General features: G+C 45.5%; 1 protein-coding gene, 1 long non-coding RNA gene, 1 other non-coding gene and 1 pseudogene across 7 annotated transcripts; 1 reads left to right on the forward strand and 3 right to left on the reverse strand.

Annotated features, from left to right (window-relative positions):
- The first annotated feature begins 94 nt into the window (after nt 1-94).
- On the forward strand, nt 95-8,599 carry LOC125521837 (putative NOT transcription complex subunit VIP2). Of its 5 annotated transcripts, XM_048686924.2 has the most exons (17): nt 2,299-2,476; nt 3,278-3,382; nt 3,705-3,792; nt 3,880-4,034; nt 4,121-4,157; nt 4,281-4,478; nt 5,122-5,334; nt 5,421-5,522; nt 5,979-6,064; nt 6,145-6,219; nt 6,373-6,798; nt 6,873-6,925; nt 6,999-7,040; nt 7,760-7,904; nt 7,989-8,067; nt 8,186-8,290; nt 8,373-8,599. In XM_048686924.2, the coding sequence occupies exons 2-15, from the start codon at nt 3,365-3,367 to the stop codon at nt 8,064-8,066; spliced, it is 1,716 nt and encodes a 571-aa protein (XP_048542881.1). In that variant the 5' UTR covers nt 2,299-2,476; nt 3,278-3,364; the 3' UTR covers nt 8,067; nt 8,186-8,290; nt 8,373-8,599. The 5 variants fall into 5 exon arrangements, with proteins under 5 accessions (XP_048542864.1, XP_048542876.1, XP_048542871.1 ...); XM_048686907.2 differs by lacking the exon at nt 2,299-2,476 and adding an exon at nt 95-230 and having other exon boundaries at nt 4,121-4,478; XM_048686919.2 differs by lacking the exon at nt 2,299-2,476 and adding an exon at nt 95-230 and having other exon boundaries at nt 3,705-3,756; nt 4,121-4,478.
- On the reverse strand, nt 3,715-3,792 carry LOC125533383 (small nucleolar RNA snoR35). The gene has a single exon (XR_007294263.1). It is a non-coding gene; the product is annotated as a small nucleolar RNA snoR35 (small nucleolar RNA).
- A 4,521-nt stretch (nt 8,600-13,120) lies between the features above and the next one.
- LOC125532966 (BRCA1-associated RING domain protein 1-like) lies at nt 13,121-16,683 on the reverse strand (annotated as a pseudogene).
- Nucleotides 16,684-19,043: 2,360 nt separating this feature from the next.
- Nucleotides 19,044-25,485, reverse strand: LOC147991937 (uncharacterized). The gene is made up of 2 exons (XR_015607124.1): nt 24,959-25,485; nt 19,044-19,333 (listed from the first exon to the last, which is right to left on the reverse strand). It is a non-coding gene; the product is annotated as an uncharacterized LOC147991937 (long non-coding RNA).

A 25,485-nucleotide genomic window follows, 5' to 3' on the forward strand; every position in this document is an offset into this window, starting at 1 on the left:
GCTCGGTTCGGTTGGAATGTTTTGCTTAACGGGCCGCATATGGGCCGTTGGTTAGGGCCTGATGAAAGCGGACGCGCACCGCCGTCGCCGCTCCGTTCCCCATCCGTCCCCCTGCCCCCGGTCGCACTCGTGCTGCTGCTCCCCGCATCGTCGCCGTCCTCCTCCTCCGCCGCGGCACCTCGACGCGGAGAGATCCGCGCGCGGGGCCTGGGCCGCCGTCACTTCGTCAGGTCTCCTCCCCGCTCCCTCTCCAGAACCTTCTGCTAGAACCCTCTTCCGTTCCCGTGGGCAGGGCGGCGAGTGGCCGCCGCCGTGCGGGCGCGGGGCTGGGCGGGGCTCGCTTGCTTCTGGATCCCCGCCATTTGGTCTTGCCGTCGTCCGTGGGCTCGCTGTGTGGTGCGGTGGCTTTGGAATTTCAGTAGATTCGATTTTGGCGGTGGCGCTTTTCGTGCCGCTGGTCGGATGCCGGGACCAACCTGGATTGGGGCCTGGGGAATCTGAGCTGCCGATTGCTCCTGTGCTTTTCTACGTAGCTTGATTTTCTTCAGCAATCTGTTGGAGAGTGTGGGTGACTGTATGCTCGCGATTGCTTTGGTTCTCAGCAAGTAGGTTTTCTTAGCTGTTTTTGTGCTATAGCTGTGATTGGGAGCTTTTGAGCTTGATTCAAGCTCGCCCGCATGTCGCATATTAGCTTCGGCAAGCTGGGTATGCATTGCCCTGTTGCCGTGGCCGTAAATTCTCCTAGACGTAACCTTTTGCCGGTCAGAGCATCGTAACCACAGTGTTAACTTTTCTCCCCGAAGTAACTGGAACAAAATTTCTGCTCTCAATGTAATCCAACTGGTGACCAGCATTTTGTCGTCGGTTTTGGTATTACTGCAACCTTGAACCTAGCAGAGTCACGTTAGCACATGATACAGAACAGGGGTAGCTTCAGATTTCAGATAGTTGCGCAGAAATATTTTTAGCTTGTAGTAGGAGATAAGATTGACAAGAAACTAGCCAAATCATGTGATGCTCCTAATATCACTTGGATCCCCCCCCCCCCCCCCCCCTCTTTTTTTAATTTCTATCTCTCATCGTAGAAATATGCAGCAACTAGACAAACCAAGCATGAAGCGTACACACGATGTTTTCTATCCAGTTGGCATATAGATTATTTAATTTACCATGTTGTACACAAATGGAAACATGCATTTGTAACCATATAGATAAGAACCTGATATTCGAACTACAACTAGCCTTATACTAAGGATTGTTGTACTTTTGCTGTTGACCTACTCAAAATCGGTGCTTGTGGAAGATGGAACAACTGGCAGTGAACTAATCAATGTAGAAAGCATTTTCCTCACTTTTATTTACACAGCTCAATCAGTTCAAAGATAGGATAACCATGTTGTTTTGAGATTGCCTATGGCTGGGTACAAATGTGTGATCTGATAGAAAGTTGACATGGCTTTGGTCCCTTAATAGCATTCATAGTTTGCTTAATGTGTCTAATGACGATCAGATGGAAGGATGATGAGTGTTGCAACATGGCATGTTGTGATTGTATATGCAGGGCCCCATCATTGGAAGTTTCCGATCAATGTGGAATTTGGTAGCTCTTTTTTGTTTATCTTGTTTAATACAGTGAAATTTACCACCTCCATGGTTAATATGATTCCTCCAATCACACCTCAGTTCCTTACCAAACCTGGTCAAATACAAGAACCAGACCCTTGATTGAAGTGGCCTGCATTCTGGCCTGTTGAGGTTCCCTGGAGAATTTTCCTTGTTTTGTTCCCAGAAATCTATTATAGGAAGTAGGTCACCAGCTGCAAGCCTGCATCTCATGCTGAACCAAAAGGTGATATTAATTCGAAGTTTTTGGTCGTGGAGTCGCGTCGAGTCTCCCTAGCCCGGATTATTCGGCGACTTGTTATCGCTAATCGCCCCAAGTCACCGCAACTAGTCAAGCGAGTTTACAGAGAGGATGAGATGATGTTGAGGGCAAAGTTGCAGTTGAGGAGGAGCTTGATTGTGAGGTCAAGGTGGCATGAAGCTCCTAGGCAAGGTCTTTGGGCTCTTGGCTGGGCCACGGAGGAGCCGAGTTGCTTCAGTGTAGGAGGAAGATGGCTCCAAGTTGATAGGGGTAGGAGCATATTTGGCCCATGAAGGCCCATTTGAAAACCCTAGCTTTCTTGATGTATCTAGACCGTCCATACTTATCCAAGCCATCTGTACCATCCATCAAGAATAGAAGAGTGGTAACTGCCCAGCAGCGCGTGACCAGGACTATACATAGCCGCCGCCAGTGCAGATTCCTTCTTTCTTCCCATACCTTCTTCCCTCTTACAAGTTACAACACACCAGCGGCAGGGTAGATCTGTAGCCGGCGGCGGGGTAGATCCGTAGCCGGCGGCGTCAAGGAGATAGATTTCTCGCCGAAGACCTCGCCGGCCATCCAAACCAGCACACACGCGTCTACTAGGGGGTGAGTTGCACGACTTGCTCTGCTAGTTGTGTCACCGTAGCAGGACTTCGTCACTGATCAGCGAGGCGATTAGCCCGTGCCTCATCGATGATTAGTCGGTGACTCAAAACCTTGTATTGATTTAATACCACAACGGTGTTTTCATGTCTAGATTTGTTAGGGGCCCATAAATACGAGGGCCATCTGAGGCAGTGGAACATCATAGTTTGTGCTCTTCCGGAGTGTTTGTCCTAGGCTTTGGTGTGTTGCAAGTTTTAGTCATGGCTTCTTCCATTCAGTACTTTCTTTGTCTAATATTTTTTGTAATTTTATAGAAACTTATGTTTCCTTTTAGATATTAGCTAGTGGCTTGCTTGTAGGTGTAAACTTGGAAATAATTATGGTTTATCTTCGTATCAATCTTCCTTCTGTGCTTGTCCATTTTGGAAATAATCAGAATGCTAGTCGTAATGTTTTAAATACCAAACTGGTTCTGGAAATTGCACACAGCCTCATTTGTTTTCTAGATTGGTTCTCATGTTTTTTCTACCCTCCTTATTGTGTCATCTTGTTAACTGTATTTTGTAAAATTGTGCAGTGTGATAGTTTGTCCTGCATGACTGCAGTTTTTTAGAATGTAGTATATATAGAGCTCTGATATCTTCTAACTAGTTAGTGTTTTGATCTTGAAATTCAACTTTAGGTCATGTGTTGCGTTTAGCTATGTAATTATTTCATTCTGTTTTACTATAAGCATCCTGCACCTCTGGAAGGACCCCCTATATTTATTACTTACACATATTATCTTTTCCTGGACTCCAGATTGGACCGATTATCACTCAGTTGGGGAAATAACGGAATAGTATTTTGACTTCCTGTTGCCTTGATCGTTCTTTGGGCATCATCACAATGTCAGGATCACTGAATGTATGCTTCCATCTTTCCTTACTTAATATGGTTACTCATTTTCTCCCGTTCCTATTCAGTAAATCACCTAACTCCACCTCATTTTGGCTTCCACTTCCATATGTTGCTTGAGCTAATATGTCGACTCATTTAACCTGTCTGTTTTTAGACATGATGTTGTTTTTATGTTATTTATTACTCCCTGCCAAGTTCCTCCGTCTCAAAAAGTGGACAGAATAGCTTTAATCGTGATCAGGGTTCATTGTCCACTTCTGTGTAGTGATGACAATGGCTAGCTATGTTTTTCAAAAGGCCTTTGGTTTATTGTCATTACCTTTTGCAGTCAAATATTGGTGGGGATTCAACAGGAAGGCCATTCACATCAACCTTTTCTGGTCAGTCTGGATCATTTCCTAATTTCCATCACTCTGGTTAGTATAAATCTTACATATTTGTGTAATCCAATAATCATGTTCCAAAGTATCTCATAAAGCTAACTTATTTGAACTTCTTGGAAGGCTTGCATAATATCCACGGAAATCTCAATCTTGCATCACTATCGCCAAGGAATGCTTCATTGTCAGGTATTCCATCCCCAGGTGTTCAACAACCTGGGGGCAATATTTCTGGTAGCCGGTTTCCCTCAAATAACCTTCCAGTGTCCATGTCTCAGGTTTGTTCTCCTCTTTTCAAGTCCACAACATGTTAATATCATGCTGAGTGTTCTATCACTTAACTAATTTTCTTGCCCTTTTGTAGATTTCTCATGGCCATTCTGGGATCAGCAACAGAGGAGGTATGAATGTTGGGGGGAATGCTGTATTTAGTAGTAGCATGAATGCTATTGGTGGTTCAGCACAAGGTTTATCCTCAAGCATGGCTAATGTTGGTAATCGAAATTCTGCTCCTGGGTTGACAGCTTCTTCAGTTTTGGGGAACTTAGGCCCACGGATAACAAATTCTGCGGGCAATATAGTGGGTGGCAGCAGTATTGGCAGAAGCATAAGCTCAGCAGGAATGTCCATGCCTGGTATTGCATCCCGTATCAATTCGAGCGGCAACTCTGGAAGTGGGGCTCTTAATATCCCATCCAATCGACTGAGTAGTATGCATCAAGGTACATGGTTAATTGTTAATCTTTATTTGTTCTTTCAAACTTTTCGTGCTTCTTTGGCGAACATCTATTCTCATTTTTTCTTCCTTGCTGGCTGAATAGTGAACTGGTGTGTGTTTCTCTCTTCCTGTAGCTGAGGTTTCAGTAGATTCATCGTGCCCTGCGCTTGTGTGGATAGCTTCTAGGCTGGGGGTTGTTTAGTTGTGTCAGATGTTTTAGTCTTGTCTTAGGCTTGAATTGTTTGCTTTCTATCAATGCGTTGAGCTGCAAGTTTTGCATGTTTTTCAAAAAAGTATAGGGAAGTGGTGTTGTAAGGTACATTTCAGTCATATGACAGGGTAACTCTCTGAAGTGTTATGGATTAAACTTAAATGTGGCTCAATTTGATTGGAAATTGACACGGGGAACTGAGTTTTTTCACCTATTGCATTCATAAAACAGTGCACCGCCTTGAGGTTGTCTGCCTTGGTTGCCCACACTAGATTATATGTATAACAGTCGAAGCAACTAAACTGTATATACAACTACTGGGTTTATTAAGAGCTTGGAATTTCTTCTCTCTTGGTGTAAGGGGGTGTGGGGCAAACTGACCTAATGGATTTTTTATTTTGTAAAAAAAATGAGTCTGTTTATTTTTTTTCTCCAGCGTCACCACAGTTCATGAACATTCTTGGGAGTTCTTATCCAGCACCTGGAGGAACGCTATCTCAGAACCAAGTTCAGGCAGGAAACAATTCTTTTAGTTCTTCAGGAATGCTACATGATGGAAACTCTGGTGACAATTCTCCGTTTGACATAAATGATTTTCCCCAGTTAACTGGGCGTCCTAATTCTGCTGGAGGTGGTCAAGGGCAATATGGTAATGCTACAACACTAACAAAATCTGCAATCTTTAGTGCTTTGATAATGTCAGGTAACTAATTTTTCGTATTTTGTAATTTGAAGGGTCACTGCGAAAACAAGGAGTAAGTGTAAATGCCATTGTGCAACAAAACCAGGAGTTCAGCATTCAGAATGAAGATTTTCCAGCTTTACCAGGATATAAAGGTATGTCTCCTCCATTGGTAGTCTCACTATGCACATAGTGGACAACTCTATAAATCTTGATGAGATTAACTATCTGTTTCTTGTTAGTTTTTAGCCTTTTCCCTTGTAGTAGTATCTTTTATCTTGTTACTGTTATCTGGAAAAGATAATGTTTCATGTCTTGTCAGTTCCTTCACTATTTTCTTCTCTGTTAACCACATATCATGGTTCAATCTTCTTCTCAATTCTTCACCTGGCATAAATTTATCCTTCTCTCGCAAGCTGGGGTAGTTAACTTTCATCAGAGATTTATAATCACGTTATATGTATTGCAATGTGTTCTATCGAAGTTGTTCAGCTAAATTCATATCATGGCAGTTATTCCTATCATGTTCCTTTCTGCTGATTACTTCTGGGCAAACCCCCTGCTTTTATTTTCTGGATATTACCTTATTGTATGTTTCTTTGGAATATAAGGCAATTCGTCAGATTATGGTATGGATTTGCATCACAAGGACCACCTTCATGAGAATGCAAATATTATGCAGGGACAACATTTTCCTGTGAGTTCATGTTGTTCTATCATTTCATCCCAGGTCAGCTATACCTTCTTATTCTTAAATTCTCACATATGATTCTGCAGATGGGTAGATCATCTGGCTTTAATTTGGGAGGTAGCTATCCAGCCCGCCAACAACAGCAGCAGAGCACTACTTCGGTAAGCATACTAGCATTTTTTTCGCACAGCCAGCACATATTTGGGGTTGAACACACCACTCTGAGAAGTTAGGATACACACATTTTAACCTTTTTCATGTGTCTGCTAACCTTTTGACTGTGGATTGTTAACTACTCTGATTGTGTTCATTAGGTTCAAAATGGTCTTGATAATATTGGGCTAAGGCCGATAAATTCTCCAAGTCCGTCTTCTAATTCGGGGTCTTACGAGCAACTCATCCAGCAATACCATCAACCGCAGACTCAGAATTCACTTAGGTCGCAGACGTCTTCGGGCCAACAGTCATCTAAGGATCAGAGTCAAAAGTCTGCTCAGGGAAAAGAAACTGTGCCAGACCCATATAGTTTACTTGGATTGTTGAACTTAATAAAATCAAAAGAGCCTGGACCAACAGCTCTTGCTTTAGGGCTTGATTTAACTACACTAGGGCTGAATTTGAACTCTCCAGATTGTCTTTGGAAGACATTTGGCTCTCCATGGTCAAACGAGCCAGCTAAAGGAGAACCTGATTATCAGATCCCTGCTTGTTATTCTGCTGAGCAACCTCCACCACTGCAGGTAAGCTGCTTCCCATTTGGTTTACAATAGCCTCTTGAACCCTGACATCTCATATATTTTTTCTCCATCTGCAGCCATTCAATTTTCCAAAGTTTCACCCCTTGACACTATTCTACATCTTCTACAGGTATATTGAATAGAATGAACTGTGTGTCTGGTTTTACTAGTCTATGCATTATTTGACTTTCCTCTTTGTGCAGTATGCCGAAGGATGTTGCTCAGTTATATGCCGCGAATGAACTGTAAGCACAAACCTGCACAGTTGTTGGTATCTCAGCAGATTACTATTTTAGTGGACCTTCATTTGCCTGCTGTTCACACGCCCTATGCATTTGTCAACTGTTTTCATGTGTTTGCTCTTTTGTAGTACTCCCTCCGTTTTTATTTACTCCGCATATTTGCTTTGACTGAAGCCACACTACACAAAGTTTGACCAAATTTATGCAATAACAAGTTTATAGGGTAGCCAGCTATTGACGGAGTTACAACTAATAAGTTTCTTGAAAAAAAAATACAACTGGAAGTCCTTTATGCCCTTTTTCCTTCACTCGATCCTTAGTTGTACAACCTCCCTCAATTTTTATGACCCCCCTGGATCTATTCTTATTGAGAATAGGCCTCTTCTCACACTATACCAGTTCTTTTTACGTTGTCTAATCTTGACACTACAATCGTGCTTGGACCTATCTTACATATAGCAATATTATTGGTCTACTTATCACCTTTTGACCTTTATTGGTCTATTTATCACCAAAGAGCTAGCTATGGACAGGGGTGCGTGGAAGCTTGCTATCCATGTGCCAGAGCCATGAGTTGGTTGCGAGATCTTATGGGTTTCACCTCTAGCCTACCCCAACTTGTTTGGGACCAAAGGCTTTGTTGTTGTTGTTGTTGTTGAATCGAAATGGCCTGGCTTGTCAATGTCAAATGACTCAAATTTCTGATTCCACCTATTTTCCAGATATAACAAAGGGTGGTTTTACCACAGAGAGTATCGTGTGTGGCTCACACGAGCTTCAAATGTGGCGCCTCTTGTGAAAACACCACTGTATGAACGAGGATCCTACATTTGTTTTGATCCCAGCCTGTGGGATACAATTCAGAAGGTTTCATCCGAACAAGAATTGATAGTCTTTATAGCCTGATCGCACAGCAGGGAAAGTAATCTGAGCATTTTTCGTTGATTGCAGGACAACTTTGTGCTCCAATATGAATCTGTAGAGAAGAGACCTGTCCTCCCTTCCGCCAGCCAAAATGTTAGATTATAAGGTCAGCACTTGGATTTCCCGCCTCACATTCATGTATTTTATGTCCCTAATGCCGCAGTTTCATAGTTCCATGTACGTAGGCCTGGCTTTTCTGACATGCTACCGATTTGTGCTTGCAGCTGTTGTACTTCTTCTGCATTAGAGAATGTCGTTTTTCTTCATCCGGATCAGTACCTGTTATTATCATAGGATATAGGTGGCGTACATTTGTGCAAAATGATTCTGTAAGTGCATCTGAAAAATACTCTTATTTGTTTGTCAAGATTGATTAACTTTGTGGCGCTGAATTTCGTTTTTTCTGGGCAGGACTTGTGTGCTGTTCCGAAGAAGGAGCTTCTCTGTGTTGGCTGGCAGCCTTGATGGTAGCTTTAGACATGTAGCCGAGGAAAATGCGCCTCATTAATCCGTTGGCTGTAAACCAGTAGGGTCAATTTGGTATTGTTGGCTGTAATAGACTTGAGTTTTTAGCTTCCGTAAAATTCAGACCTGTACTCTTTAACTATGAGTTAATTACAAGTACTTTGGATTTACAATGTGGCCCTCGTTTTTAATAGTCTGGGAATGATGGTCGTGATTTGCTTGTCACTGGTGACTGACAATACTACTACATGTGAACTCACCAATCTGGTGAAATGTGTGAAGGTTCACAAAGTGCACGTGTACAAATCATCCGTGCACTCCTACCCAGGATTCAGACGTGCAAAGCCCTCACTCTTGGACCCTAACGAGTGCTGGGCCGTGCTGGCCGTACATGATCACCACCTTTGCACCTTGAAAACATCTGGGGCAAGGACCTTGAAGGTGAGGAAGTACCCGATTTTAGCTTGTGAGCTATGGCGAAGTCGGGCCATCCTTCATCCATTGCCACCCTCCTGTTGACATCCCATAGCCTCGTCATCCAAGAGCGTCCGAGTTATTTACCCAAAACCACCACACTTGGGGCTAGAGTAACAAGTCAGCACTAGATTTGAGCCAGGTCACAAAAAACCATCAACTATGTGCTTAATGACTAATGAAGATTACTGATTGTTTAATAAGCTCATGAAAACAGTGAAACTGACAAGTTGGGCCCACCTGCCAGGCTGATGTGGCGTGCTTGTGTGGACAATATGCTGAGTCGGATGAGGGTCCCATTTGTAAATGACTCAAGTGTTTATCTTTTTTCCACTTTTCTTTTTCTCCTAGGCATTTTCCTCCTGGACATTTTAACAAACAGGTAATGTGCGCTGATTGACATTTGCGCACCGCACGCCGCCAACGCCGCTCGCCGCCCTTGCTAGCCGACAGTCACCCGAGACCTGGCCGCGCCCGCCAGGAGGCCCTAGTCGCGCTCGTGCTCGCGGCACCCGCCCATTGGCCTTGGTCGCGCCCGTGCTCGCGGCGCCCGCCAGGAGGCCCTAGCCGTGCTCTTGCTCGCGACGCTCGCCCATTGGCCTTGGCCACGCCCATGCTCGCGTGCACTATGGTGGAGCACCATGGTCACGCCCGTGCTCACGGTGACCGCCAGAGGCCCTGGTCAGGGGTGCGCCGTGGTGGAGCGTGCTAGTCATGCCCATGCTCGCGGCACGGCCCTTGCCGCGTGCGCCGTCGTGGAGCGCCATGGCCATGGCCACACTCGCGGCGGTGCCCATGGTGGCTTCCTAGACCAAAGCGCCCCGACGACCTTTGGACCCGGAGAGGTGCTTGGCATCGAGACGCCTCCCAGCACGCGCAGCCGCGCCTTTGACTCTGACGACGGTGAAGCCCTCCACGTGGCGGCGCGGCCCTAGACGGCTAGCCACAGCGGCTCGGGAGTGGTCTGGGTGGCGGGGCGGACAAGAGCTGGAGGTGCGGCTGGGGTTGGATCCTGCCCGGGGTAGTGGCTTGTGGCCATGGGTTGTAGGTGGCTGTGGCGGTGAATTAGGTGGCTAGGGCGGCGGGGAGGCTCTCTGGTGGTGGGGTGGCTCACCGGGGTAAGGCTCCGGCGGCGGCGATGGATATGGCTGGGTTGGTGGGGAAGAAGGTGCTTGGGGAGAGAGAGAGGCCGACAGGTGGGCCTTTGGCCACCTCAGCAAATTATCCATGTAGGCATGCCACATCGGCCCGACAGGTGGGTCCTACCTGTCGGTTTCGCTGTTTTCGCGGCCAAATCAGCCCTTCAGTGCTCCGCGTTACGTATTAGGCTCAGAACTGGTGGTTTTTTGTGACCTGGCTCAAATCTGGTACTGACTTGTTACCCTAGCCCTAAGTGTGGTGGTTTTGGGTAAATAACTCAGAGCGACCAGTGTTTGTCCTCGGAGTGATCTCCGTTGGGATGGTACCCAGGTGCTCCGTGAAGGTATAAGGGATGGGAAGTAAATCCAACTTCCTCATGGAAGTAGACAACATTCGTCGGCCTCCCTCGACGCCTCTTGAAGGTGTTGCCTTCTGCTACATCCTTGCCCTTGGAGCAGCTCCCCTCAACAACATTGCCAAAGGCCAACCTGCCGGCAGGGCACTTCAATGAAGAACATAGGACCAATGTTCAAGGAAATGGTGATGTGCACAGAGTATAGGATCATGGCAATGTGCATGTGAATGGTGATGTGTAGGATCATAACAATATGCATGTTAATGGTGATGATCTTCACTTTATGCTGTCATGTAGAAGGGGAGAGCTGGTATGAGGATTAGAACTACAATGTTTAGAACCAACCCTCGTATCAACGATCACCCGAATACATGGACTGCACCTCAATAAAGATTATTGATCAACACAGTATCACATCTAAGCCTAAATCACACCAATCTCCCTCCCCCCCTCCCGCCCCCCACAGATCGAACTAATCTAAGCCCGAATCAGATTGATCTTCCCCCAAATAGAACAGATCTCCCCCCAAATCTAACCCTAAATAAAGCCCTAAGCCGACACCCAAATCAAGACCTAACTCGAGCCCTATTAAACCCTAAATCGAAACCAAATCAGGTAGGGGGAAGGGCTTACCGCCATTGATGAACTGGAGCTGAAGCGCTCACGGATGGTCATCACCGGTGGTCACTGTCCAGATCTTCCCACCTTCGATGCTCGCCATCCAAATTTTCAAGCCGCCGATGCTCGTTGCGAGAGAGTGACAGTGAAGACATGGGAGAGTGAGCAGTGAGGGGATTTATGGCGGGCCTTCAGGGAAAACCGCACCGTCTCCTATTCATCCACACGTGTGCAGCCGTGTGCCCTCGCACTCGCTCAGGCTGGCTCGCTGGAAACGGTCAATTCAGCCGTTCCTCCAGAGCAGGCTCTCGGCTGCTTTGAGAAGCGTGCTATGCAAGCCTAGCCGACCACGCATGTATCCAAACAGGGCAAATTTAGTCCCCCATGGCCTGGCTAGGTATTATACGAGCAACCAATCATGCCCTTAAGTTTTCACAATTTGTGTATTTTCCGGTACTTTGTTTTGCACCTGCATTCATGTTTTCCTATTTCCGCATTTTTTAAAATAATCTTAAGAATAAAAGAGGCCCTGAAAGATGAAAATCAATCTAAGATGTCCAATTTAAATCCTTTATCTAATACTTTAAGAATACATAATACAAACTGCAACACCAATAAGCAGCCAAAGAATTTGGACACAGTCAAAACAACCAATTGCATGCATAACTTCCTAACAAAAATCACAAGTAGGTGACCTCAGACAGTGCAAAAACTAAAGCGCACAAACAAATTAACGCGACACCGTGATGATTCATGGATTGATTAGTGGTTGACATCCCTGCACTTCGTCCTGATTTCGCCTTTTTTTTTTGAAATGGAGGAGGACCCCGGCCTCTGCATCCTGATTTCGCCTTGGTAGCCGGTCTTCACTTCGATGGCTCCCAGCTTGACCATGGCCTTGTTAAACTTCTGCTCCCACTGCCCGGGGATGTTGGCACTGTCGCGCACCATCTGCGTCATCGCCAGCGTTGTAAGAAGGGCGGCGTCCGACGTGAACAACACCTTGTGGGCGAGGACATTCTTGTAGACGAAATTCTCACCTCGTCCCTCACAATGGCCTCCACGCGGGGGCATGTCTTCTTGTAGTAACCCACGTCCAGGCCATTGCACCACGCGGCCGCCAACAGCAGCAGCACGCATGCCAGCGCAACAGAAAGCTTAAGAGAAGCTAAGGCCATTGTCTGTCTTTTGTCTTCTCAAGCTAGCTCTTAGTGAATTTAGCCGATGTGTACCAGAGAGCGTGTGATTTTGATGTGGGCTATATATAGGAGCAGATGGGATGAGGTGATGGAATGTACTTTGTATGTGCACTTGATAAGATACCAACTTGACATTGTTAGTTAGATGATATGTGTTCATACACATATGCATGGCAACTAATGGAGTAATAATTGATCAGCATGCACTGATCTAGCTGATATAGAACATGGAGGCTGCTGGAATTAGCTTAATGTATAACCGTGTGCTTGTTTCTTCTTCTTTGAGTGTTTTTTCTCTCTTCTTCACAAACTCTTTGGGAACCGGCCGGTGGTTGACTAATCAAGAAGAGTATTTGTTTTGCTTCTGTTGGAGTATGCATAATGCATGTGTGCCTCCAGGCTCCAGCACACATGCTGACATGCAGGCGAGTCGTCGATCAGTTGAACGGAGATGCAATGTACACATCAACGGCAAAAACACCTCCGTGCTAATAATTAATGGTGGTTTGGCGTGGCTAATTTGGAGAAAGAAATAACAGGATTTTAAATGATCTGGCTGCCAGTTTCTCGCATCACTACCGATGAACTTGCCTCTTGAAAGTCAAAGGAGTTAGCTGGACAGGCGCAACGGAAATTTCTCTAGCGGATGGTTGCTGTATATATAGTTCCCTTTCCCTCAGACTTCAATCAGGTTTCTCTTCGCTTTGGTCGTAAACAAAACATAGAAAGAGCCCTAGATCGTCATTTTGAACAACAAAAGACAAAAGAAAGACCCAAGAGGAACAAAAAGGTAGAAGACGGCAGCAGGCCACGCGCCGATGGTTTAAGACTACACAGTTCAAATATATGCTGTTGCTGAATGTTTCAGTCAATGACAAACAAATATAACAGTCGTTGCAAAACAAGCACGTTCAGTATCGCCAAACACCCGTCCGGCGCAAGCGCTAGAAGAGAGGCCGGTAAACAAGTAAATCCAGCACCAAAGCAACAACAATGCATGACATCACCCTATAGTCTAATGGGTGAGTAGAGTATGCGATATTTGTGAAGTTTCGACAGGCCCCCTCACAACTCATGTGGGGGGATGAACCCCAAAAAGAAACTCCAGTAACACGAGCAAAAAGCATCGTCCGAAGCGCGCCGTTCACTCACATATATTCGTGAAAAGACCGTCCGGGTTCCAGGATCCGCGCGTCATAGGACAGGATAGCATCGTACAGCATCAGGTGGCTGATCACCTGTGCTCCTGATTTCCCATACTCGACGCACTCCTCTATCTGCTTCCGGTGGACACGATCGAAATACCGAGTGGAGTCCCTTGGAGGTCCGCCGTGGTAGATGAAGTACACCTTCCCGGGAAATCTGTTCCTGATCTCAGGTAACGAGTCTGGGCTGACTCCCTGGACCAGCTGCTGTGAGATTCTGGAACTCCTCTAAGTCTTCAAAGTGCAGGTAGGCGCTGAAGCAGAAATTCAGTCCTGAGAACAGTTTTGGTGCCTGCAAACATCAAGGTTTATCATCATTTGGCTGTAGACAGGTGTTCCAAATATTGTTATTGTTCCAAATATTTCATTCATAAGATCCATGATTTTACACTGTTGAAGTGCATCATAAAATAAACACACTCTCGTGTATGGCACTCCAAAGCACCCCACTAGGGCAATTGCCACTTCAAAGAGAATTTGTAAAATACCACTGCAAAAGATAATTGCTTTGTTGAATGTGGATGCGATCAAACTAAGGAAATCTGTTTAGCACTTCAACTTAAAAAAAAGGATCTTGGAATATACTGACCAATTCTAAAAAAAAATGATTCTAAAAAAAACTATCCACACAACACCTACACTAAAGATGCACTTATTAAGCTTTTGATGTGTCAAACAGCCTCTTATCGTAGTTGTCATGTTATGTACTCTTTTTGTTGATGTATTTGGCCTCGTTGCCTTGCATCAACTCCAATAAAGATGGTTCTGTCCTGTGTGCAACATATTGATGCACAGGCAAAGGGTTTCAACCTCTTTTTCAAAAAATAAACATTTTTACAGTTAGTTGCAGTGGGAAAAAATCAATTTTCTTTTTAACAAATTCCCTGAACATATGCATAAGACAAACTGCAATCAGTTTTCACTACATATGTTTTTCTATATAGTGAATCTGTAGAGAAATGTTTACCCCTTCAGCAGCTCTAGCTCTTCCTTTCGTTGGTCCAGAAATTGATGTGTGCAAACCCCCATAGAATGTCATCTCGTAAGGAGTTTCCGGGTGTGGAATTCGTTGCACCAAGAAATCCACAATCCCTAAGACAGATATATGACGCGAACTGCTTCAGTGCAGGGATAAATAATATTCTCTGCTGATCTAGGATAAGTTTTAAATCATTGCGGATAAATGGAAGTGCAAATAGACCAGCAGCTTGTCGCGTTAAGAAGTATGTAGCATGAGCTTGGAGATAGTAAAATATCATCAATATAATAAAAACAAGGGGGGCGTAAGATGGGTTAACACTAACATCCGGCTCTGACAATCCATTTCCCATACAGTATCGCCATCAGGACCGAATATGATCTCACACATGCGGTATCGGTGTTTCTGCCCACAATAACATGAGTCACCTTTTTGTCCCAATCCTCAACCAAGGTTGAATTGGTCAAGGATGCAAATTCCTTCAAGGAATCCTGCATGACAAACACAAACAATTTTATCAGAGCTCGGTATGGAACAAAATTAATTTAGAAGACTATCAAGTTATATATAATTTAAATGTGACGATAAAGTAGGATTGCGGCATTACTTAAGCTTGCCCGTAAACATGTTTGCTAGTATTGTTCAGATATATCCAAATGCTCTAAAAGGAAAGTATTGTTCGCTAGTATACTAGTATAGTCTGTTATACCTCTTCTGATGCACTTAAAGATATACCAAGCAAAACGCGTTGATTCACCAGGTGCTAGACTGATTTTGTAGGTTTTGTTCTCTTCGGTAATTGGAAGAAATTCTTTCTTTCTCTGAACATTGGCTGCAATGATGAAGTACAGTGCAAATTATATTAGAATATTAATGAAGAATGATTGAACATCTGCTCAGTAACCTCCACCATGCGTACCCCTGAGACAAGGAAGAACTTGAGGTGTTCAGCTGATCTACTTGAAGGACGATGTCACTCTCCATTGTTGGTGAGCTCATATCATCACGCGGTGCATGATTGGGGCACCAAACATGGCGACCCTCCTTCAAAATCAAAACTAGACATGTCAGAACATCAGTACTGTTTATAAATGGATCAAGGACAAGGTATACTCAAAAGCTTACAACATCCCAGCGGCATTCTGGTATCATCATTGCACATGGGACATGATAAGTTTTGCGGCAGTGGCCGTAATAACAACCAAGCGCTGCTCCCCGAAGGTTGCATCTGCTGCATTCCCATCTTGAAGCACGCTTGATTTCATTCTCCACGTTCTTAAAAGTACCGCCACTGCTGGATTGCACTCTTGGGGCCCTTCACAAACATGGGTAAAGAATGAAAAGGATGGATGAACACTGTGTATGATGATTTTCTAAATAATTTAAATATGAAGAGTTAACCGTGGTGTATAAATTAAATAAACTTACCAAACGATGCATTTCTCGTGGGCATAGACGGCGTTGGTAGGGTTTCCCTTGTCATTGGGCATAATCCTTCTATCGTGATACAGTACCATCGGACCATGACACTGACATAGGAAAAGTGAGCATTCTTTTAGTGCCAGTACAAATAAGAAGACTTCAACGGACATTTTTTTAGTTGATAATGTAATGATATGCAGCATATTACCGGCTCGCTGGTTCTGAATGAATGGCAGAAAATACATTCATCTTCAAATACGCCAACTGGTGTCTGAACTCTCCCCAACCCAGTAGCCCCTTTGTTGTCTTTCAACTTGACATGTTTCCCGGGACCCTTGCCTTTTCTGCAGGAAGGCAGTCGCTGCCCAGTGTTACTTGCATTAACACCTGTTGATGCACCTTCTGCATAAACAATTTAAACTAGTTAATTTCATAATTTGACAACGCTATCACAATAGCACCATACATACCATAATTAAACAACCCATGCTTACTACATTTACATCATACATAACATAATTAGGCATTGAACTAGTCCAAGCCCCGGTACTAAACCTATAGAACTGCATACTAGCTAGTCCAAGTGCCGAAGATAGATATCGAAGTCGTCATCCAATCCTAGGTTCGATGAGGAGATGATGATTACCCCCCGGAAAGTGGGAGGCCGTCATCCAAGCCTAGGTTCGATGAGGAGATGGTGATTACCCCCCGGAAAGTGGGAGGGGCCGGCCTCGTTGTCGTTGGCAGTGGACCAACTGCATGGCATGTCGTCCTTGGACTCTGACTCAGCTAGCATCTCATCGAGCTCGTAAAATAATGGATTGCTCTCGACTTTGAGGCTATCGACCTCGGCAAGCTCGTGCATTACTGTGTGCTCGTCTCCACGGACCCAAAAAAGCTTGGCTCACCGCAAGGAGATACGGCTCCTCCGTGATGAGCTTGGCTATCAACTCTGCGTCCAAGAGCTCAGAGTACAACTACTCCTGGGCCTTCCGGCTCTCGATCTCCTCATGGCGTGAGACAATTCAAATGGTGGGAGGGGCAAGTGCGGCCATGGTTGCGGTGTTGGCCCAAAGAAACGAATCGTGCCACCTCCTCAGCAGTGTTAAACATCCCCAACAACCGACGACCAAGTTCACTTTGTTGGATCTCCACCATGAGTTCCCCACGGTTGGCGCTAGCGCCGCGGTACTTCGGAGGTGGTGGTGGCAATGTCGGAGTGGGGGCTGCATCGGAGCTGTGGCGGGGAGGATGACGACGAGCCGAGTGGACGACTGTGTTGGAGAGGACGGTGTTGGCAGAGGCACCATGGGGCCGCGGGGCTTGGGGGGTGGGCAATGCCGAAGTCGCGAAAACGGCGCAGGTGGGTAGCACGGGGATGCGGGTCATGGCGTGGGGCCATGGGGTTGTATCGTATGGGAGGCGGACAGGATCTGCAAAAGGCAGCATGGGGCTGCATGGGGGGCGGGGAGGGCTCAACCGGCGGCCGCGAGCTCAACATAGAGGAAGACGACTAGGAAAAAGATGCACGGCCAGTTTGGCTAGGGTTTCGGGGTGACGGTGAGGGTTTTACAGCCAGTGCAGGGACAATCAACCGTAGCACCGGTCACCATGCCATGAGTGTGGGAGGTTAGTATCCACCCTATAGTGCTTTGTAGCCTGTTGCAAGTAGGTTCAAATGAACCGGTAGTACATGGGAACATGAGGAGAAGAGATAAAGTAAAACAACACACACCGACAACACATTAACGGGGAGAAAGAGGGAAAACATAACACGACACAAAAAAGCACCACCAATGTAATCAAACGACATTGGCCAACCAAGACCGAGCCATGACATTGCACCGATGACGCAATTGAAAGGTGCCGTGCATCCGAGACTGCACAACGCCGCGACACCACCTGTGTCGCAGGGTACATTTGAAAGGTCATGCGAGGACGAGACAACACGACGGTACTTGTGTGCCATCGAAGAAGTCAAAGGCCATCTCGCCTAGTAGACTAAACTAGTACAATGCATCGTCGCCGCAATCGAAAGGTGTCGTGCATCCAAGACGACACAATGCTCTGGCACCACCTGTGCGTAGAGTGGAGGAGATATTTTAGCGATAGAAGTAAAAAAAACTATGCACGAAAGGTTTAGGGGATTTGCTAGCTGGGGTTTAATCCCTCAAAACTCCCCTCCCCCCTTAAATATAGCTTCTGAGGGATCTGCTCAAGTTTAGGTGGCATGACTAACTACAGCAGGAAAACAACTAAAGTAGGGGTTGCTAGGGTTCTTGGGACATCTGGAAAGCTAGGAATCTCGCCTATGTTCACCGCCCTTAGTGTAGTCAGGTTTCAAATCTTCTATAAGATTGAGCAAGGGAGAGTGTTGCAGGTGAGGGAGGGCTTAAAGCTAGCACTGCTACATTGTGCAAAACGACAGGAGCAAATCATCACTGATGTCCTCAGTGCGTCGCCAGAGTTGGGACACCTGGAGTCCAAGGTTGGCTAACTACCGAGGCGATGATGGATATGATCTTTGCTTGTTGTTGTTGTTGTTGTTGCAAGTCCCAAGCAATGTTGCTTGCTTTTTGTTCCCCCCTATTTGCTTTTGCTTTGCTCTTTGTAAGTGCTCCTGGTTAAAATTGTTGGTGTTGGATGGGTGGTTAAGGTGGACAATGTAGTTTTGATTTATATTAATTAATGGAAATCAGGGGCATTCCCTCTTTATGAAAACTATGTGCATGCTAACAAATGATGAAGAGAAGGTAGTAGGTCACAGTGAATGACTAGGACACTTCATAATTGAATCCTTACTTAGCACCGCCGTGGCGGCTCGTGCGACCATGTTTGGAGGAATCGGGAGAAGAGAAAAGGAAGACAGGCCGTTTAATTGGTGTATGAGAAGACAACTCGACAACACACACTGGGTACATTGTTTGCCGTCCAAAAGTGATGGAGATGTCGTTTGCCTTTGCCAGCCAGAAGCAAGAAAAGGAAGGGTGCAGAGAGTGTGAACCTCTGATAATTGTGATAAATTCGGGGTGTCTGATACGGCGAAAAAGTGCGGCACAGGATAATATAGTATTATACACATGCCCTACTAGAACATTCTAAATGTGTGAACCAGGATGGAACCACCTTGCAATCAGACTGAAAGGGTGCTCTTTGCCTCAGCCACACCGGTCACGATTGGCAACGACGAGAAGGCTTTGTTCTTTTTTTCTTTCTAAACAAAGATACATGCATCATTCAGTTCCAAATTGAGAAAGCCCACAATAGGCAGAGTACAGAAGGTTCGCCATAAAGGCACGAAACCAAGGGAGTTCAACCAGACATAAAACATCTAGGATATTTACAGAGCCGGAACACCCTACAAGAGCACACATGCTTGGATACACGAGAAGTCACACACAACCGCTCTAAGTAACAACGATAGGATATCTAGCAATGCTATGAATGTGACAGAGATTGTTCGTCGCCGGCTGCATGCCCCCAGAGTCCGGGTGCTTCCCCAACGACATCCATTGCTGCAATAACAAAAGGCATTTAAAAAATCAGCAGTCTGAGCCGAAAAAATGACCTTGATAGTAATTTTGTTATGAATATGCCAATGGCCCATAGAAGAACCCCGACGCGACACCACATCACGCATTTAGCCAAGCCACACAAAGTAGTTAGGATCGTAAGGAGCTCTGTGCCCAACAAAGGGTTCCAGCTCATGTCCGCAGCTTACCTAACCGCACTCCTTGCGGAGTGTGCTAAGGGGCATCTCAAGAATACGTGGTTAGCATCCTCCTGTATTGCGCAATTCCCTTTAGAGGGCTTGTTACATTTGTTCATATTATCGGAAGTCGGAAGCCCTATTCCTAAACATTTGCCACAAGAAATTTTAACTTTAAGAGGCAAGCTGGCTTTCCAAAGCCCCCTAGCCATGTCTATGAAGGGCCCTTCAGAAGTTTGGCGTACGGGGATTTGGCCGAGAATTGGCGAGGTGCCATGACATGATGTTTGTTTCATTGGTAAGGCTAACACTACGAAGCCTCGAGCGCAAAGTAGTCTAGCTTGTGATCTCAGAGGAGAAAGTTTGTGACGAAAAGCAATCGAAGGCTAGGATGTGAGAAGGACCTCCGTCACCAATATATCCAAATGAGCTGCCATGGATTAAGCTCCTCGAATCCCATCCAGAGTGGTTCGAGACTTCATCATCCTGAATGCCCAATTGATGCTACCCAGGGCCAGTCAAAACGTTCCAGTGGGTCAATTGAATTCAAGTCTAAGGCACTAAACGCATACTTGGTCATTCTTGCAACGCCACCATGTGGATATTCTCTCTACTCATGTATTCTTTCAATTGTGTCCTCCTACCAGTGTGGCCGAAACCACGCATGTTCTAGAATAGGTAGCGCATTATAAGATACAATTCTTGATGCGAACTCCCCTTGAGCTCACAACTTTGATCACATGCCTCACCGTCCTAACACGGCGAGCAGAGGAAGGGTCCGCAGCTCCTGCTACATTCTCTTCCGCCTTGGGCAACATGACATTAACCCTGGAAGCCACAACTTTTGTGCCAACCGACGCAGCTTTGGCCGCAACAGCCCCCGCCAGAGATACATGTGCCAACTCGCTAGACCTAACTAGTAATAAAAACTCGGCCTCGAGTGCATCGCACAATCTAATGCTACCCCACAATCATCCATAATCTCAAGCCATCTTGCACTTGCAACTACCGGTGGTTTAGCAGAGAGAGAGGGGGAGAGAGAGAGGGAGAGGGAGAGCGTTAAAAAGAACAGTTTAGTCCTTTTGCATTGGTGCAAATGAGATAAATCTTGAAGTGCTTCTTCCTCAAAAGGCCCGTCTACGCTTCATCATTTAAACTTCCTCAAACCATGTGGCTCCAGTCGCATCATGCATACCCTCGGCGTCCTCATGGACGTTATTGAGCAGTGTCGCCATGTTCATCCCTTTAAAGCATCTTCAACACCTGCCCTATTATAGGTCTGTACTGCCATTTTTGGATTTTGGAGGGCAAAAAACGTCTCCAACAGCTGGCCAAAAACTCCAACATGATCAAAAAAGATGATGGACAAAAATATCATTTTCTAATATTTTTAAGGGGTTTGTACTGAAGTACTTTTCGTTAGTTTTTTTATGACTGGAACTGCAGGAGCTCTGCATCCTATGTACCTAAAATGTAGTCCCCCCTAACTCCAATTCTCTCTACATGCAACTATGCCACATCATTATACGTGCCATCCACTCCATGCAAGCTGCCATGTCATCACAAATTTTCACCTATGCAATTGCCACATCAACATATCTTTTTGTTATATTTTTATGATAAATGAAATCTTCGTCTGCAGTTACTGCAATTGTTAATTCCCATCAGTTTGATTCGCTCTTTCACTGGTAGAAAAAGGGCCTGTTGTCCCGGTTCGTAAGGGCCTTTAGTCCCGGTTCCTGAACCGGGACTAAAGGGTCGGTACTAATGCCCTGACCCTTTAGTCCCGGTTCAAACCAGAACCGGGACTAAAGGAAATTTTCTGATTTTTTTTTGAAATTTTTTTATTTTCAAATTTCTGAATTATTTTAACCTCTAATCTCTAATCACCCCTCATCACTGCTCAATTTAATCTGTAATCACCCCTCATCATTCCAAATCATCTAACTTCCCGGACGGTCACCCATCCTCCCACTCCTCCAGCCTGAGCACGCTTAACTTCCGGGTTCTATTCTCCCTCGTTTCCAAGTCTACACTCGTTGTTTTCCTGACAATAGTAAGATGTCAATCCTATTAACCCTCGGGAGTTTAGCTTGAGCATGAAGTCACACATTTCACTGTTTGAGTTTGAAACTATTGTTCTAAAAAACAATAATTTTTTAGTAACACTAATATTTCTTGAATAAGTAGTTTGACCATTGTTTGACCACAGTTTGACCAGATTTGACCAAAATTTAAAAAAACTGAAATAATTATTTAATAACACTAATATTCTTGAATAATTACTTAGTAACTCAAATACTTCTTGAATAAATAGTTTGACAATAGTTTGACCAGATTTAATGAAAATTTAAAAAAACTGAAATTTGAACATAACTTTTTTTCCTTTTGGAATTTGAGGATTCTACAAATTTGCAAACAGGCCGTAGGCTGTCTCCGAGTAGATGATTTTTCATATAAAAAACTTTTTAATCCAAGTTCGTATGCAAAAGTTATGCCCATTTTACAAATTCCAGAGAGATTTTGTAAATAAAGTCGAAATTCATATTTGTAAATTTTCCCAACAACTAGACCACATATCACATGGGAAACTTATTTTATTTTATTTTTTTGACATTTCATCATTTTCTTTTGTTTTTTCTAAAACTAAAAAGGCGGTCCACCGGGGGGAGTTTGAAAATGGGACCTTTAGTACCGGTTCGTGCCATGAACCGGTACTAATGCCTCAAAGCCCATTAGTCCCGGTTGGTGCCACCAACCGGGACTAATGGGCATCGTACCCTTTAGTCCCGGTTCGTGGCATGAACCGGGACTAAAGGGCCCAGGTGAACCGGGACTAATGCCTTAGCCGCACGAACCGGGATAAATGCATCCATTGGTCCCGGTTCTGGACTGAATCGGGACTAATGAGCTTACCCGGCCTGGACCAAAGCCCCCTTTTCTATTAGTGAACATGCAGCACCCTCCATCTCCTCTCACCATAGGGTGCAAATGAATCGATCGGCAAGGAAGATGACCAGCCGACATAATTTGTAACCGATCATCTGTTACTAATGCACACAACATTTTATTGCCTGGCACAGGTTGTCTTCTGCATTCCACATCCCATCGTGACTCCCTAACCTAGACGAGGGTCGGGCCAAATTCTCTACACTGGCTTTTTTCCCACCCCTCCTCCATTCTCCGGTATGCCATAGTTACTAGCCTACTGAAGCCCCCTCTACAACATGGGCATTCAACTGTAGCACCTCTATAATTTTTAAATTGCATAAAGATGCATGGAACAGGTAGTAGCGCTGCAATATCGAAGTGAAAACCAAAGCATATCCAAAACACCATTGTTGGCTGGATGGAGAAGGTGAAGGAATCAAAACTCAAGATGGATAGTATTCCACAAATTTGTGCCGTTTGCAGATCAATTAGGTGAGATGAGGTCCTTCACCCAACGTCTCTTGCTGAACTTTGCACCTACGGTTTGTCCTCTTTGATTCCGGTAAGAAAAAGGTCTTATCAATAAGTTGTAAATAGAATCGCTAGTTTGAGAATGTTGCAATATGTAGCAACACGCCCTAGCTCAAAGATGGTGGCCTCACGGCCGCTAGCCACGGTGGTGTGGCCAAGGATTTCGTGCGGGTCCTGGACGTGTGTGGTGCATGGAGATCACCGTGGGAGGAAAGTAGTCTAAATCGACTACGGCACATTCCTTGCTCCCTCCCGAACTCAAGCCGCCACACCGATGGAAGGCGCTACCACTGCCGCGCGGTCCTATTGACGTGCTCGGGAGTACATCATGCCCTCCCCGCAGGGCTGCCGTCATGTTGGTCGCGATTGCATCTGTCCCATTGATTGTTGTTGATTGGGAGCTATACATATTCTCGAGTCTGTAGTTTTTTTGTAGGTTGTAATTTGGGTATTGCATAATCGAAGAAATCGCCGTTCAACTAAGAAAAAAAACTACCAAATTTCTTGCCTCGTATTGCACTGCTTCATCTCACACCAGTTTAAGTATAGAACAAAGAGCCTTTCTCCAGGTCTTTTGATGATTTGATATATGGAACTTTGTAGTGTGATGATTCGAACGACATTTATATATATATATATATATATATATATATATATATATATATATTGACATTTATATTTATATATATATATTCCATTGGCACTTACCAGTATACTATTTAGTATTTACTGAAATGGCAGGCTAGCTTCTTTTTCCAAGAATAACTAATATATAGCATATATTGCTGAAGATTATCATTCCTCTCTAATCATGTTGGCTGTTTCTCATTTGCAGACAAGTAGGGGCAAGAAGTGTGAAACAGCCAAGTGATATAGTCTATTAAAACACTGCAGATCTAATGAAGGTGACTGAAAGGGAATCAGTAGCATTGATTATCTGCCTAATATACTTTTTCCTCTTGATGATGATTCTTTTTTGGAAAATAATGGTGTACAATTTTTGTTCTACAAAATATTATAGATATGTGCTATTCTCAAAAAACCTGATAACATGTTATCGTCAGGAGTCATTGTTATTCATAACGATGATAATTTTGATTATCAATTTCATATGTTCTTAACCGTATTATCAATAATTTGTGTGCTACTAATTCCCGCTGCAACTCTCCAGTTTTCATTATAGTGGGGGAAGAAGAAATACTGTACGATGGCTAAGGAAATAGCCAGGAGGAGTAGAGAAGAACAAAATAGAATTGAAAGCCAGCACTACCAGACGAATGCTGAGCAAAGAAAAGGTGTCACGACTTGTCGACTAGCATGAGTATCATCTGCTCACGAGAACATATCCGCGGCGGCGAACACGAGGTCCATCACCCGGCCAAGCAGCCAGATGGACCGTCCGCTGCGGCGTGACGACTTGCGGCCACGAGGAGGCGTGTCACCGCTCACCGGTGCTGCGCAGCGGGAAGTAGATGAATAGGCGCACGCCGGCGCGGCAGAAGGAGACTGCGCCTGCGCGTCGCTGGCCATGGTCCCATGGCGATCATGGTCGCTCGCGCACTGACTGTAACACAGATGGGATCGCGGTCGCGAGCGGCTGATTGCGGAGCCGAACTCTCGGTCTCTCGCCTGGGAGGGCCGATGGGATCGCGTGCGCGTTGGAGCCGAGGTCCCAGCCGAGCTGAGGCATCACGAGGAGCGGCGGGCGATTGCCTTAGCCCGTAAGATTGCATCAGCCATCACGTGTTGCGCATGGGGCGCCGGCATGCACAGGCGCGGCTCTGCATACCGGATCTACGGAATTTTTGCCCCACCTAACCACCGCTTCTGGGCATTCCCGGCTGCGAGCGAGGGCGGTATGGTCGCGCTGGAGGGGTTGCTACTCCTCAATTCGGGCGTCATGGCCATGCGACGGGAGCAATAGGATCGATTGTCAGCCGGGAGCAAGAAAGGGAAGGGGGACGCGAACCTGCGCGGTGAATCGATGACGGCCGCCCGCCGGCCGCGGCGGCGGCACATCCCGATGGCGGTGCTATCTCCCTCAATTCCACAGCTCCGCTCGCGCTCGCGCTCCCGCTCCCCATCAAAATCGTCAGGCCCGGCGGCTCCTTCGACGACGATCTCGTGCGAGGCGGCGACGGCCAAGCAGTGTGGTGAATGGCGGCGCTGGAGCGTGGGCGGGAGGAGGGAGACGAGGATTTGAGGAGCAGACGCGGGATGTGGACGGCAAGTCAGGGGGCGCGGCGACCGTTCGTACTAATTAATGTACAGGGGGACCGGGTGGGTGGTCTCACTCGGTACCACCGTTTTTTTCCCTTGAAAAACAGTTTTCGGAAAATCTCAGAATTTTCGAATTTGTTTTGTGGGAATTTTTCAAATGAACTTTTTTCTCTTCAAAATATTGTATTTTAAGCCTTCTTTTAGACAGCCATGTATCTGTTCGAGTGGTCAGCTTGTCTTTCTTTCCTTCAAAAGCTCACGGTTTCGAACCACCCC

Source organism: Triticum urartu, chromosome 1A, assembly GCF_056163025.1.
Source record: "Triticum urartu cultivar PI428250 chromosome 1A, HENAU_Tu73, whole genome shotgun sequence".
Classification (NCBI taxonomy): domain Eukaryota; kingdom Viridiplantae; phylum Streptophyta; class Magnoliopsida; order Poales; family Poaceae; genus Triticum; species Triticum urartu.

Bases quoted from the DNA above. Each gene is read 5' to 3' on its own strand.
- LOC125521837 (XM_048686907.2), top strand. The intron at 4,479-5,121 runs GTACATGGTTAA...TTTTTTCTCCAG, and splicing joins ACTGAGTAGTATGCATCAAG to CGTCACCACAGTTCATGAAC. The intron at 5,523-5,978 runs GTATGTCTCCTC...TTGGAATATAAG, and splicing joins AGCTTTACCAGGATATAAAG to GCAATTCGTCAGATTATGGT.